The sequence below is a fragment of the Anastrepha ludens genome, chromosome 2 (genome assembly GCF_028408465.1).
Source record: "Anastrepha ludens isolate Willacy chromosome 2, idAnaLude1.1, whole genome shotgun sequence".
In the NCBI taxonomy this organism is placed as follows: Eukaryota; Metazoa; Arthropoda; class Insecta; order Diptera; family Tephritidae; genus Anastrepha; species Anastrepha ludens.
The window spans coordinates 15,032,396-15,047,832 of record NC_071498.1 but is presented as its reverse complement, the minus strand read 5'-3'; the positions used below and the strand labels follow the sequence as shown (position 1 = coordinate 15,047,832).

At 38.0% G+C, this 15,437-nt stretch overlaps 1 protein-coding gene and 1 pseudogene across 1 annotated transcript in view; both read left to right on the top strand.

The window, feature by feature from the left end:
- LOC128863403 (hemicentin-2-like) overlaps window positions 1-13,582 on the top strand; it is a 78,183-nt gene extending 64,601 nt beyond the window's left edge. Inside the window, exons 2-6 of the mRNA XM_054102540.1 lie at window positions 4,156-4,710; window positions 7,347-7,604; window positions 12,549-12,667; window positions 12,850-13,112; window positions 13,203-13,582. Of these exons, the coding sequence (XP_053958515.1) occupies window positions 4,156-4,710; window positions 7,347-7,604; window positions 12,549-12,667; window positions 12,850-12,873 (956 nt within the window). The 3' untranslated portion in view covers window positions 12,874-13,112; window positions 13,203-13,582. The remainder of the gene's footprint in view (window positions 1-4,155; window positions 4,711-7,346; window positions 7,605-12,548; window positions 12,668-12,849; window positions 13,113-13,202) is intronic.
- A 697-nt stretch (window positions 13,583-14,279) lies between these two features.
- On the top strand, window positions 14,280-14,430 carry LOC128856161 (U2 spliceosomal RNA; annotated as a pseudogene).
- Window positions 14,431-15,437: the final 1,007 nt, after the last annotated feature.

Genomic DNA, 15,437 nt, shown 5'->3' with positions numbered 1-15,437 from the left:
ACCCAAATAGGTGAATTGTATGCAGATCTTGATCGTCTAATGATTCCATCTCTTAGTAAGGTTTCAATCTCTTGGGTTACAAAGTCTCTCATAGCTAAAGGATAGGGATAATATTTGGAATAAATTGGGCTGTCCGAAAGAGTTTTAATTTCCCCAACTACTGTGGTGGTATAGGTAAGCTTTGCATTGGGTTCCGAAAATAATTTGGAATATTTTCTTGTTAAATAATTTATGTCATTTTTCTGCTGCAATGTCATGTGTTCAGTCCTAATATCAATTTTATTAACGTCCGCTGAGAATTTTTGTTTAATTTTAATAACTGTATTGTTACCAATTTTTAGTGTATTATCGTGGATATTTATAATAGCAGACAAGTCTCTTAGACTATCGTTACCAAGAATTCCGTGGAAAGAATTTAATGTTGGGAGTAGGAAGAAATTTAAATTTGTATCATTTTTCCCGAAAAGATTTACCAAGGTGTGATGGGTGATTTCTATTTTTCCGGCTATGGAGTTTGCGAAGAAGGGTTGTTCATTAAGAAGAGGCTTTAAAACAAGATTTGGCTGAATATAATTCTTACTAGAACCAGTATCTAGTAATATCTTAATGATTTTTCCGTTCTTCGTCCGACACTCTATGTACGGTAACGAAGAACACGTCATTCTAAAAAATGTATATCCGTAAAGTCAGCTGAGGTTTCATGTTCCTGAGACAACTGCGGATTATATCCATGATTCAATGCCGTCTCATATTCGTCCATTGTAGGTGTACATTCTTGTTCGTATCCTTCCTGTTGGACTTCCTGTTGTTGCCGTTCACTTTCAATATGAAAGTTCCTCTGAAACTTGTATGGTATTTGATGAGAAGTGTTGGATGGCCTCTTTTCAGCTGGTTTACTTGGTCCTGGTCTATTCATGTAATTAATTGCCTTAGATTGCATGGAACGATCAATTTCCATGGGTTCCGGTCTCGGTAATGGTTTTGGAGCTATTGGGCGAGGGGGTGTGAATGTATTTCTGACCTGAGGGTAAGGTTGAGAAAGCCATGGTTGAGTTGGCGGTTGAAAGGATGTAGGATACTGTTGAGAAGTTCGTTGTGTATTCCAACCAAATTGAACAGGAGAAGTCCTTTGGTAGTACTGTGACATATTTCTGGGTGCTAGAGGTGGAGGGGTTTGTTGTGGGTAATATGGTCGAGGAACATGGTAGGATGCTCGCGTATTTAGAGGCATATTCCTTTGTCCATTTAACTTTACAGGTGTTGGAGGTGCCTGTCTGTTTGACCTATTATGAGGGGAAAAGTTTACTTGGTTTTCGAGGATTTCACATAGATGAAGTGAATGTGGGAGGTCCTTTGGTTCCTTTACCGCTAGAAGCCTTGGCATATCGCCGTTGAGTCCATTTATGAAGGCATCTCGAGCTTTTTCTCTATACATGTTCGTTAAGACTCTTATAGCTTCTGGGCTCTCCTCCATGCAAGATATTTTGTTCAATATCAAGGACAGGTGGGAATAAACTAGTTGATAAAAATCCCGAATCTGTAAACGTCCCTGAACCAAACTACAAAGTTGGTACTCGAGAGTTTTTAGATCTCGTTTATCAGCATAGTGCCAAGTTAAACAGGAGCGAATAGCCGTCCAATTTAATGGAATATTGTAAGATTCCAAAACTTCGTCTGCATGACCTACAATTTTGTTCCTTATTGTCATAAGTATCCCGAAATATCTCGGAGTCCCCTGATACTGACCATAGTATTCTAAAAGTTTCTCTATACTTTTTTTCCAGGAGCTAAACTCACTTGGATTTCCTGAAAATTCTCTTATTGTCCTAGCTATTTCTGGGACACGGTCCGAATCTGTGGTTCCTTGTGCAACTACGGGTTCGTCCCTCAAATTAAGGAATTCATAGTTAGGGTTCACTATATTGTTCACTAGCTTCTGTCCTTCACTTTCAAAAATATTTTTTACTACCCTACGGATTGTCTCTTCTAATCCTGTCATTGCACTGCTGCTGGCCGCGGTGCCAGTGTTCAGCACGGAAGGTCGGAGTATCGAAGATATGTTGTCGTCAGGCATTTTGGATTTCTTTTTTTAAATAAAATTTCTCTTGATTTTTTTTTTTTTCACTTTTTGTTTAGTTGCGTTAATTTTCTTACAAAATTTCTCTTTTTAATATAGAATTTTTTCCTTATATAAAGTTTCTCTTGATTTTTTCTTCACTTTTGTTGCGTTAATTTTCTTACAAAATTTCTCTTTTTAGAATTTTTTTTCTTATATAAAATTTCTCTTGATTTTTTCTTCACTTTTTGTTTAACTACATTGATTTTCTTAAAAAATTTCTCTTTTTGGAATTTTTTTTCTTATATGAAATTTCTCTTGATTTTTCTTCACTTTTTGTTTAACTACATTGATTTTCTTAAAAAATTTCTCTTTTTGGAATTTTTTTTTCTTATATGAAATTTCTCTTGATTTTTCTTCACTTTTTGTTTAACTACATTGATTTTCTTAAACTTACAAACTATATTGAACTTAAAGACTTACACAAATAAATAGATCTCCATCCTGTGAGGTGACGGGCAGGACTTATCCGTTTTGTTCTGAGGGTTCTTCCCGCGATGACTCCGGGTCCTGTATCCGCACACGCTTTGTGTCCACCGACTGAAGCGTTCCTCCAGGTTGTGGCTGCCCAGTCGCCTACTGCTACTTTTGGTGCTGAAGTGTTGAAGATTGTTCCACCACTGCTTGAGGGGCCTTTAGAACTGTATTCTTTTTTTTCACTCGCGTCGAAGGATATTCCGCCACTGCTTAGGGGCCTTGGAAATTTTCCTTCGTTTTAGCACTTGCGACTGGGCCCCACGTTGGGCGCCAGTTAATTTACCCGGTCACGGTTGTTTTAAAAAAAACAATTTTTATCCGGTGAACGGTCTTTATTTGTTGAAACTTAATTTACAACTGACTTAAAAATTATTCTTAGTTCTAATACTAAAGCTAAGCCCGTGTGCCAGCAACGTGACCCATTCTTTGCTGAATAGGCGTTTCCCACGGAAACGCCAATCGCTGCTCTGGTATCTCTTCAAAAGCGTTGCGCGTGTGGAGTGTTGGGTTACCGTCATACTTTGGTTGAGGTGTGTGAACTGTTGCATTAGTTAAAACGTTGCGCATGTGGGGTGTTGGGTTACTATCATATTTTGGTTGAGGTGTGTGAACTGTTGCGTTAGCTTATATGATCACCGTATGATTGTTCCACAAACAAATGTTTTTTTAGTTGGAAAAACGTTACATAATTTCTTGTTTCTGAAATTTTAATAAATATTTTTTTCATGAATGTGCCTATGGTAGAGTCTTCTATGTAATGAAGATTCGACAATTTCACCTTTTCCTCCCATGCGCTGAATGAGCTTTGATTTTTTACTTCATTTTTTGTTTTTTTTAATATTCAAAGTGCAAAGAGGTTAAGAAACTGTAGTAAAATGACTGAATTATTTGTACTTTTGTCATGCTATGGGACTTAACCTTATTTTATTTGCTATATTCCGCCTTCTCCCGTTCGTTCCACTACTCTTGTTTTACAAATTAGTAATATGTCTATTATACTGTTTATCACATCCGTTTCCGTTTTGCTGACTTTGGCACATTGGCACATCCCAAGGGTGAACGGTTTATTTGCCTTGAGGTAATAAAAAATAGATTTCGAAGCCAAGCGAAATACAGAAGGTTATTTTAACAATTGGAAATAGCAGCCTGGCGACAACCTTAAGAAGGACGTTGACTGGCACACTGACGCACACACACACCTTTGCACAGATATAAAAATGAATCGATGACGGTTTAATGGGCAATGATAATAAGCCTACAATAAAAATCAATTGATAATTGGCAAACAAGGCACGTTGCTCTAGATTGCGCCTACCCGAAGCTGAATGAGCACTAATTTTTTCTGGTTAATTTACAAAAATCAGGGATAATGGGCTCTAGCAAAACGTGCTTGTCAGCAGAGTGAGATAATTTAGCGAAGCTAAGCCGAGTGCGGAAAAAATGAGTTTGCATTTTTGTGTCTTGCTTGCTTTTTGTATGATTGTGTATGCAATTGAACGTGCACTTGAACTCCTCCGCCTCTTTTCAGCCTCTAATAACATACATCATTTGTACCATTTCAGCATTTCAGGGTACAACGAGACATCCGCCACATCATCATTACACGCCGCCACCGTCAACAGTTCACCACCTATCACAGCAAATTTTAGAATCAATGTCACTAGCAGCCCAGCTGCCATCCTCCTCATCGCTCTCGTCGTCAGCGTCATCATCATCATCATCGGCATCCACATCGTTGGCATCATACTCACAGCTTGAACTCTCCAACGCTATTGTGGAGAGTTTCGAAGGTGTCGGAAGTGGCAGTGAACCGCAGTTCGAGAATACCACCGAACGCGAAGTGATTGCAGCTGTCGGCACAACAGCTCGGTTGCATTGCCGTGTGCGGAATCTTGGCGATCGCGCTGTCTCGTGGATACGTAAACGCGATCTGCACATTCTCACCATCGGCATTATGACGTATACGAATGACCAGCGTTTTTTGGCGCGACACATTGACAACTCGGACGAGTGGGTGTTGAAGGTGGTGTCGGTGCAGCCGCGTGATGCTGGCATTTATGAGTGTCAGGTGTCGACAGAGCCGAAAATCAGTCAAGCGTACAAGCTGATGGTTGTGAGTGAGTATCGCCAATAAAAGGGGATATTAGGAAGGCGAGGCAATAATTTAATGAAACACATAAACAATTAAGAATAACGAAAAGAAATGTCCCATTGCGCACTGGACTGTATTTGAAGTCAAGTTTCTTAGATTCCATTGATCTCTTACCCCGCAACTGAAAAGCAGTGGCGAAAGCATGTCTGGTATAGGATAATACAGGCTTACCGGGAAAGTTCAAAAGTTAACAGTTGTCGAGATATTCAATTTAACAGATTATTGAAAAAAAATTTTTTTTTGTTGACAAGTAAACTTTTTTTAGAGTCAGGTCAAGGGTCAGACTTTTTCTGTTTCTAGTTAAAAGGTATGCCTTTAATTAGTAATAAAAATCATCAATGAAATTTGGACCAAGCTTTGATAGTAGAAACTACAAACAAAAGAAAAATTAAAATTGTGATATGCGACACATAAAAAATGGCGACTATAAGACCACTTCAAAAAGTCTGAAATCACGTTTTTTTAATACGAAATTTAAACTCCGCTAAAAGTTGGTGCATAAGCGATTTGCGAATTTCGTTAAGTTTCAAATCAACTCCTCAAATTAGAAATTAAATCAAACAGTAAGAGGACTTTTCATTCAAATGTAGCAAAATAAAAGATCTTTATTGTTTTGATGTTAAGTCCATTCAGTTTCTTACCATTTTTCAAAAATATTTTAATATAAAAGAATGGGAAAGAAGATAAACATGATTCGAGTATTAATTAAACAATACTCTGAATTCAAAATAGGTGGCAACCTTTTTGGAAATATTTTAATATAGAAGATTGAGAAAGAAGATAATTATGATTCGTAAAAGAATACTGTGAATTCGAAATAGGTGGAAGCCTTTTTCGAATATACCTATAAAATAAAATATTGAGGAAGAAGATAAATATGATTCGGAAATTAATTAAATAATATTGAGAATTAAGAACAGGTGGCAACCTTTTTCGAAAATATTATAGTACAATGTAGAAAGGTGGGAAAGAAGACAAATATGATTCGAGTGTTAATTAATTAATATTGGGAATTAAAAATAGGTGGCAACCTTTTTCAAACATATTTTAATATAAAAAGGTAGGAAAGAAGATAATTATGATTCGAGTATTAGTTCAAGAATACTGTGAATTTGAAATAGGTGGCAACCTTTTTCGAAAATATTATAAAATAATGTATTGAGAAAGAAGATAAATATGATTCGAATATTAATTAAACAATATTGCTAATTTGAAACAGGCGGCAACCTCAACGGGAATTAATTAAAAAATATTGGGAAGTAAAAATAAGTGGCAATCTTTTTCGGAAATATTTCAATATAGAAAGTTAGGAAAGAAGATTAATAAGATATGAGTAATAATTAAACAATATTTTGAATTCGAAATAGGTGGCAACCTTTTTCGAAAGCAATATAATATATAAAGGTGGGAAAGAAGACAAATATGATTCGAGTAATAATTAAAAAATACTCTGATTTAGAAATAGGTGGCAACCTCTTTTCGAAAATAATATAGTATAATGTAGAAAGGTGGGAAAGAAGATAAATATGATTCGAGTATTAATTAATTAATATTGGGAATTAAAAATAGGTGGCAACCTTTTACGAAAACATTTTAATATAGAAGATTGAGGAAGAAGATAATTATGATTCGAGTATTAATTAATTAATATTGGGAATTAAAAATAGGTGGCAACCTTTTACGAAAGTATTTCAATATAGAAAGTAGGAAAGAAGATAAATATGAAATGAGTAATAATTAAACAATTCTGTAAATTCGAAACAGGTGGCAACCTTTTTCGAAAACAATAAAGTATAAAATAGGTGGTAATCTTTTTCCAAAATATTTCTTAATTAAACCATTGGTAAGATTCCATGTTTTTTTTATTTAACGAATTTTTAAATTATTTATACAATAAGCGATGAGCAAGACTGTCTCCAGGTAAAAGAGAAATTTTTTTGTGAGAAAGAGTATATCTTGAAATTAAAAAGAAGATTCAGGAAAAAGTGATTCAGAATTTCTTCAAACTTCAAGAATACTCAAACTTAGCGTAGAACAAAAACCAAAACACCTCCTTGGCTTCTCTGACGCGCTCGTTGCGTGAGTGCAACAAACACACGCACACCAACACACTGTAGGCGACAGCCGGACGTCAGTAATTAACCGAGTACGCGGTTAAATCCCACTCAATTAGTGCTCGCTCACTGCCTATCATGTGACTAATCACACAAACTTGGTCTTCTTCTTCTTCTCATTTTCTACATATATCTATTCCCTAACTCCCATTTTGTTCTCTTTTTCCACATTTTTCGCAATTAACGCTGATTACGGCAATGAAATGCAATGCCCATGCAAACGCCTCCGCAATGTTACCGTTATTGGCAAATATGCACAACAACAACTACGTCAACAACAATAACAACCACAACGAACCATCATTAAACCAACAACTCATCTACACTCACTTCTCTGCACGGCATGGCACGGCACGCATTAACACTAAACAAATACATTGAATGATGGGCTGAATGGTTTGTTCGATGTTCAATTTGCACGAATGGTTGGCTGCTGCGCGCCTGGTGATGCCGTTATTTAATGACGTTGGTTCGCGTACCCAAACAGCATCAAAGGCGCAAATCCTCTCGAATCGCGAACTCTTTATACAAAGTGGCAGCGACATTAATTTGACGTGCATCGCACCGCAAGCGCCCGGGCCCTACACGCATATGATGTGGTACAAGGACAGCGAATTAATTAACGATTCAACGCGCGGCGGCATACGCGTCGTATCGGAGCAGCAGATGAAGATGAGCAATTTGGTGATATCGCGCGTGCTGCACCGGGATTCGGGGAATTACACATGCTCGGCAGATAATTCAAGTGAGTACCATAACCCACCACCATCAACCAACCCTAAATAGGGGCACCTCCGACATATTTACTACTTTTGATTTACTTGTTTGGCTTACAATTACTGTGGAAGCTGCCAAAATAGTCTAGCATTGCCATGTTTGTTGTGTATGTATGCTATGTTTTTACAGTGGTGGGCATAGAAATATCAACTGGTAATTTAAACGCTATTGGAGGGAATGAATTGACTACTTTTTATCTAAATAGTATTTGTTCTGAGTATAAAAGAAGGCCCTATGATCCGAGTTAATAAATTAGTTGTGCAACCACTTTAAGGTAGTACTGTGTTAGGTGAAAATCAGATAAAGACTGAAGGTAATGAGCTTAAAATTCTTACTATTCGAACTGAAAATGAAGCAGCAGAGTTGGGCTTAGTTGGTCAGCAATAAGCAAATTTTGTAGGGTAGAACAGGCTACTGGATCCACGGAGAGCAAAAAGTGGTCCGAATGAATATGAAGGTCGCATGGGGGTTGCTTGCTAAAAGAGTATAATGTATTCGCTCGATCAGTTCCAAGCTGCCAAAGGTTTTAGGAGTGCTCTTGTAGAAGAGAGTGGAATAGAATTAGAACACGAACGACTAAGCGAAGGCAAGGAATTGCCAAAAGATCTGCCGAAAAGCCACTTTGGACTAAAAATATACCCAAAAAGCGTAAAAGTAACTTTCTGAAGTTGAATGCTGTATCCAAATAGGTCATATTATATTTGGATTAGATGGCAGATAACGTTCTACGAAGCCTGGCAGAGCAAAAAACTAACTGCCTACTTAAATTATCTAAACTGTGTATTAAAGACAAAATATAAAGTTCTTAAACCCTCCATACAAACACTTGACCTCACAATGGATAAATTTCTGGTCTATGTGCAATCCAGTTCAACCTAACCTTACCTATTTTCTGATGAATACAAACTCAATTGTTTTGGCTCCGATGGATTGGTGTAGGTGAAAAAACATTTGTAGGGTGAGCTAACTTTTGTCCGATAATTGAATTAGAAAAACCTTTAATTTGGTGGGCAGCCGAACGAATTGGTATGCTTTGTCTGCCGTTTTGTTGGGCAAGTAGTACCGATAGAAAGATCGGTAAACCAAAGGCCTTAAAACAATTTTGGCGAATCATCTATTTCCATTGTTAGAGGACTTCAAGTTTCCAGTAGAAGCTTAGATTTTTAGGATATGGCTGCGTCGCGTCATTACCACAAACTGGTGATTTTTTTTAATTTTTTCCCTTAGTGTATTAGTATTCAAAATCAAGAATGACTGAGGTCTTTTGTTTTCTGCAGGTAAAGGATTATTTTTCAGTAGTCAGGATTTGTATCACAGATTAGTCTATAAGCTTATCAAACGCATTTTACTCACCTTGAAGGCACAGGTGAAGAATTGGTTATGTATATTCATGTCTCTCACTCATGTCGACGAGTTCGGCCATTTTGAATGTTCAGTTAATTGTTGACAGCTGCTTTGCTTGCACGTGTTTCGGCTCGTTTTCGATTTTTACCTATTCAAGGAGACGGATGAAAGAACCTGTATCAAATTTTGTGTGAAAAACCAAATAAAGTGCGCGGATGCATTCCGAATGTTGACTCAGTGTGGTGTCATACGGAGAAGCTACTTTGGACCAAAGCAACGTTTATCGGTAGTACAAAAGGTTCTCCGAAGACCGTGAAGATGTGAACGACGAAAAGCGTGCCGGACGCCCGAGCACTTCATCAAACAGACGAAAAAATTGATGCAGTGAACAAAATGGTTTTGACCAATCGTTGAATCATCATTATAGAAGTTACTGACGACCTAGACATAACGATTGGCTCGTACCATTCGATTTTTTCAATGATTTGGGCATGAGACGGGTCGCCGCAAAATTCGTACCAAAACTGCTCAATTTCGATCAAAAGCAGCATCGCATGAAAATTGGACCCGCATGAGATGTTGGGCTCTGTCCGCGACGACCCAAATTTGCTTCAGAGGCAGAGGGTCATAACTGATGACGAATCGTGGGTTTATGGTTATGACGAATGAAAGCTCAATCATCTCAATGGAAGCTGCCGCACGAACCAAGACCGAAAAAAGTGCGCCAAGTTCGGTCGAATGTAAAAGTTTTGCTTACCGTTTTCTTCGATTGCAGGGGCGTTGTGCATCATGAGTTCTTGCCACAGGGTAAAACGGTCAATAAGGAATATTTTCTGCAAGTTATGCGCAATTTGCGCTAAGCAATCTGCCGGAATCGGCCGGATTTGTGGAATAACAAAAATTGGCTCTTGCATCACGATGACGCCCCTGAACACACATCGTTGCTTGTGCACGACTTTTTGCCAAAAACAACATACTAATGATGCCACAGCCACCGTATTCCCCAGATCTGGCCCCCTGTGACTTTTTCTAGTTCCTGAAACTGAAAAGACCCATGAAAGGACGACGCTACGCTACGATTGACGAGATAAAGACGGCATCGAAGGAGGAGCAGAACAAGATAAAAAAAGTGAGTTTTTGAAGTGCTTCGAAGGTTGGAAAAATCGTTGGTACAAGTGCATAATATCTCATGGTGACTACTTTGAAGGGGACAAAATATCATAGATATTGATGTATAAATAAATAGTTTTTGAAAAAACACAAAATTCGTAATACTTTTTGAACTAGAGGAAATTTTTAAACCGTGTTTAAACTAAGGCCATATTCCAGATAGTTTGCAACTAGTCAAGATCGTCTTCATACCAAAAGTGGGAAGGAGAGGACATGAATCAGCGAAGGACTTGAGGCCAATAAGTCTTTCGTCTTTCCTGTTAAAAACTGTTGAAAGACTTTTGGATATACACCTCAGAAGCTCTTTGGAGGGCTCTGGTGTATTGCAATATATCAACTGCACAACACGCATACCTTAAAGGCAAATCTACGGAGACAGCGCTTCACGAGGTAATCCGAACAATAAAGGGCTCTCTAGAGAGTAAACATTATACTGGAATTGAAAAATCTGAGCGTCTCCCTAATACCACCAGTGTCTTCCAGACGGAAGTACTGACGATTGGGGAAGCTACTAATCACGGATTTCTCTTTTAAGGGCAATAACGATATTCTTTCGGATAGCCAAGCTGCAATCCAGGCACTGGACGCGGCTATAACAGCCTCGAAAGTGGTGGAGCAAAGTAGGAATAGTCTCACCACCTTCAAGGAAAACCATAAAGTAACCTTAATTTGGGTTCCGGGACATCGGAACATAGAAGGTAACGAAAAAGCCCATGAACTAGCAAGAGGGGGATCTGCCATGAATAGCGTTCTTGCAGTACCAGTATTCACACCATTAGGTGCGGTCAATAGTGCAATTTCCCTAAAATACCTTCGAATCGCAGATTGTAGATGGAGAGACCAGACGAAATGCAAAATCAGCAGGATGTTGTGGCCCACCTACAACCTCAAGCAATCGTCGGCATTGATAAACATGGAACGACGGGACGCCTATTGACTAACGACAGTCATAACTGGCTTCTGGTCTATCGGAGAACAAGCCGCCAAAATGGGTATCCCTCACAACACATACTGTCACAGTTGTAAACAACCGGAGAAAAAGGAGACAATCTTCCATTTCCTCTGTGAATGCCCTGCCCTATGGAAGGACACAATGTTAACCCTGTGCAAACCGCTGTTTGAGGGTCTCGAGCAACTGTCTGACTTAGACGTCAACATCCTAACAAGGTTCCTAAATCGCAGAGACTGGATACAGTCTTGCTGTAAATAACTGTTAAACAAGTTGGTAACGAGGATATGGCAACAAAATGGTGCGGAAGCGCTAGTTCGATACTGGATGAATCACCACTCTAACCAACCAAATGTGTTAGGACAAAGGTTTCTAATACCCATTTTGATTTCATTGTATCTATTTCTATATATTCCTATATATTCTGTTGCTACTCCTTTAGCTCATTAAAAAAAAGAGTTTTTTATAGATTGAATTGGAGGTTCTGTGCGCACAACCTTCTCTATGATTGTTCTGATTTGTGATACGATTACTGATTATTCGATTACAAAAGTTTAGTATTCGACTGCAAAAGCTTAAAAGTTAGGTAGGCTCCTCTTCGAATCTACCTTCATCTACATGATCTTCTTCAGTGTGAGAAAACAAAAAATCTGCTAAACTTTCGCAGTAGCAGCTTCTTGCTTGAAGCATGTGAAAAGATCGTGGGAAATTCGGCTAGATCTCTCAAGTGACGTGGCAGCCAAAGTTCCCCTTAAAATTTTCTTTTTCACCATGGCTAAATAGCAAACCTGTTAATCAATCATCCTTCGAGAAAACAAGCTTTCAGATAAAAGCTTTGTTTTTGGTAAAAAGAGCACTCACCACTTTAGCAATTAGTTTTTACCGTATTTCAACTTTCTTTAAGCGAAATGCGACACACTTTGCAAATCGATATTTCAAAGCCCAAGTGCTAGCTGAGCCATCATGCACGCCCACTGATTTTCATATGAATTTATTATTTTAAATTATTTTATTATTTATTATTTGGGAAATAACAGCAAAACATCAAAAAATGTTGACTTTTCTGGTTGTCACCATTTTTATGCCCGCCACTATGCATCCATATGCCGTTACGCGTGAGCTATAAGCGCTTTGTGAATGGGCTAGTAGTCTTATTTAACCATACCAGCGAGCGTTGCTAGAAAGCAGTTCCCCCTTGCTTGCCACAATTGACAACCCCAGGAGCATTGATGCCATAAAAGCTCAGAATATTAGCAAATCACGTACGCAACTTGAGACTGCGCTCCCTCTATGATTTTCATATTTCTAACAAATATATGTATGTATGTGTGTACGTAAATATGTGTATGTGTGTATGTACTTAGGTATCCCAGCACATTTTCTATTGGCCACACTGATGCCATCACTTTACTAATCTCTCATACTGATTTGTTTGATTTTCCCTTACAGATTCCGACAGCGTATTTGTGCATATCATCAAGAGTGAGCAGCATGCGGCCATGCAACATGAACTTGCCACACGCATGCAGACGCCGCGCCTGCTGCTGGTACTACTGACGTTTTTCTATGTGAGTTGAGTGAGTTTCTCCCACACGAATATGCCCGTACACGCGCACACACACATACGCGCATTTATTCACGCGTTTCTAATTGTATGATAATTTTGCCATAAGCTGCTTATTGGGCGCCTGCTGGCGTATGAGCAACATTAATTTTGCTTTCATTTCGAATTCTCTCTTGCCATTCACAGTTATTCGAATGTTCAACCAAATGAGAGCGGGTAATCCACTTACCATGGCCATTGCGAACACAAATGCTGAAGCGCTAAGAATCACTGTAATTTAAGATAAAAAATTAGCAACAAAAACACAATAAAACAATTAAATTTATGGAGAAAAAAAATAAGTATTAGAAAATATTAGAAATAAATTTTACATTAGCAACAGCATAGCTGTTCATTGCGCCTTTGCCGTTGAGAAGCCAACGAGGAGGTGAAGAGGTTCGCATTTGAAGGTTGGTATTAGCCTAGAATCGATGGGATTTGCAGCAAATGTTACTAAAAAATATTTTCAATTTCTTTTTTATCTATTTTCCTCCCTATAGACAGCTACTTCACCCCCTTAGTCAGCGCCATGTACGCCTGCGGTTTCCAGTAAGAAAATAAAAAATTCGAAAAACAACTACGCAACTGTGTTGGATTGTTCGGCAAAGGAATGGCCTATGTGCTGCCGCTGCCGCTGCTGCTGCTGCTGCTCAATTTTTGCAAATTTGCATGCACAAGAGACTTGATAATTGTTAGTTTTCCTGGTAAAATATTACTTGGCATTGTTTCGTATATCTTTTAGTTGTTTTACTTTTTTTGCCTTTTGATGGATGTTTTATGGATTATGTTCCACTTGTAAATGTAGTAAATTATAAATAATTTGTAAGTATTTTTGTACTTAATAATAGCAGATAAGTTATAGGTTTTAATTAGATGCGTAAATAAGTGAAGTAAACGAAATCGACGGTAAATCAAAAATTAAAATCAATAAACTAAAGTGTATATACAGATATTTGAAGAGACGTGTTTCAGTGCAAAGTTTTGGGAACGGCGGTGAGTATGAGGGTTTATTAAGATGCATTTAGGTGTGCCTACTTATGGTGAAAAGATATGAAGGGTTTTTCAACCGTTTTTGAAGTGAAAACTTCTTTAGAATCGTTGGGAGTGATTTGAGAAAAAGTGAAACGAAAAAGCGACCCTCTTGGCTACGAAGCGTTATATTATATGTTGATATAAACGTAGCGACGAACTAAATAACTTTTATTTTTTCTTGTGATTCGAACCAAGGATTTTGGATCGGAAGCTCACATTGCTAGTCGTTCGGCTACCGCGCCATGCTGTCGGCGCCGGCCTAAAAGTTATTTAATTACGAAGCGTTATGTTATATGTTGATATAAATAATTTTTGTGAGCGTGTAATTCTCAAAAGGTTTATTAGAAAATGTATTGACTAGGTAGTTTGTTGGTTGTGTATGGTTATCGCTTCTCGGCCTTATGGCTAAGATCAAAGTGTAGATCCTCCATCGGAGGACAACAAATGTTAAGCTGATTTTAATATATGTGGCGAACCGTCACTCTCGAAAAGAGTGCGGGAATTTTTTATGTATCACCCCGGGGGGGAAATGTCCCCCCGGGGAAAACGGTCTTGAAGCCCACTTTATCTGTTCTTATCAGCTTAACATCTGATAGATCCTCCATCGGAGGACAACAAATGTTTTAGGGGCTTGCTCCACCTCTGCCACGGGTTGGCCCGGTATTGCAGTACCGCCGGGATTTCGGCCTTGAATAAATACAAGAAGAAATATATGTACTAATACATTTAGCTTTGGTGGGAAGAGACATAAATTTTTATATGAATACAAGTAGACGATAATGGAAGAAATTTGTAAGTCTGTTTCTTCGGTCCGTTTGGGTATTTTTTTTGACAACATCGAAACCAAAGCATTTGTATCATATTTTATCTATCATAAGCCACTCGTATCATTTGTTGAAATTGAAAACATTGAGGATGAATAATAATAAAATGAAGAAAATAAAATATGAACTTTATAGCAATATTATAATGAACCTATAATTATCCCGCCCCTAATGCTGCTTTCGTCTCATTCTCTCTCAGTTTGTTTTACGGAAGGTTTCACTTCTATCGCGTCTAACCGTTAGACTGGTATTTTTTTTTTGTTTTTTTATTGCTTCCAAAAAATATTACTCCTGTCTATATCATCAATAAGTAATTTGTTTCAAAGATATTTGGATAGTTAAGTGATACTGTAAGACCATTGCTCTTCAGGATCATTTAGAAATAACTTTAATAAGATTTATTAAGTCTCAGCGACTTAGATGGCTGGGACATGTGGCTAGTATGGCAAGGGAGCGATGAACAAGAAAGGCACTAGATTTCCGCCTAATTGGAGAAAGAAAAAGAAGACGCACAAAGAAAAGGTGGCTAGAAGATGTGGAAGCTGATCTTAGGAAAATGTGCGTGCAATGCTGGAGGGAAGTGACTATAAGTTGAGAACGATGGCAAGAAGGTGTGAAAGAAGCAATGGCTCATCAACGACTGTGACACTAAGAAGAAGAAGAAGAGGAATAATATATTTTTTATTTCTATAACTTTGAAGTTTTCAAAACAAAAAGAGGTATTGAAGGCAATCACGTTGGAAAAAGCAAAAATAAACACAAAAGTTCCATTACCAACATTTAACATTTTTAAGCTACGCATTCCCCGAAAATTGTCTGGCAATGGCTTAGACAATTTTTTTTTTTCAATGGGTACATGTTTTGTTATTTTTCTGCATA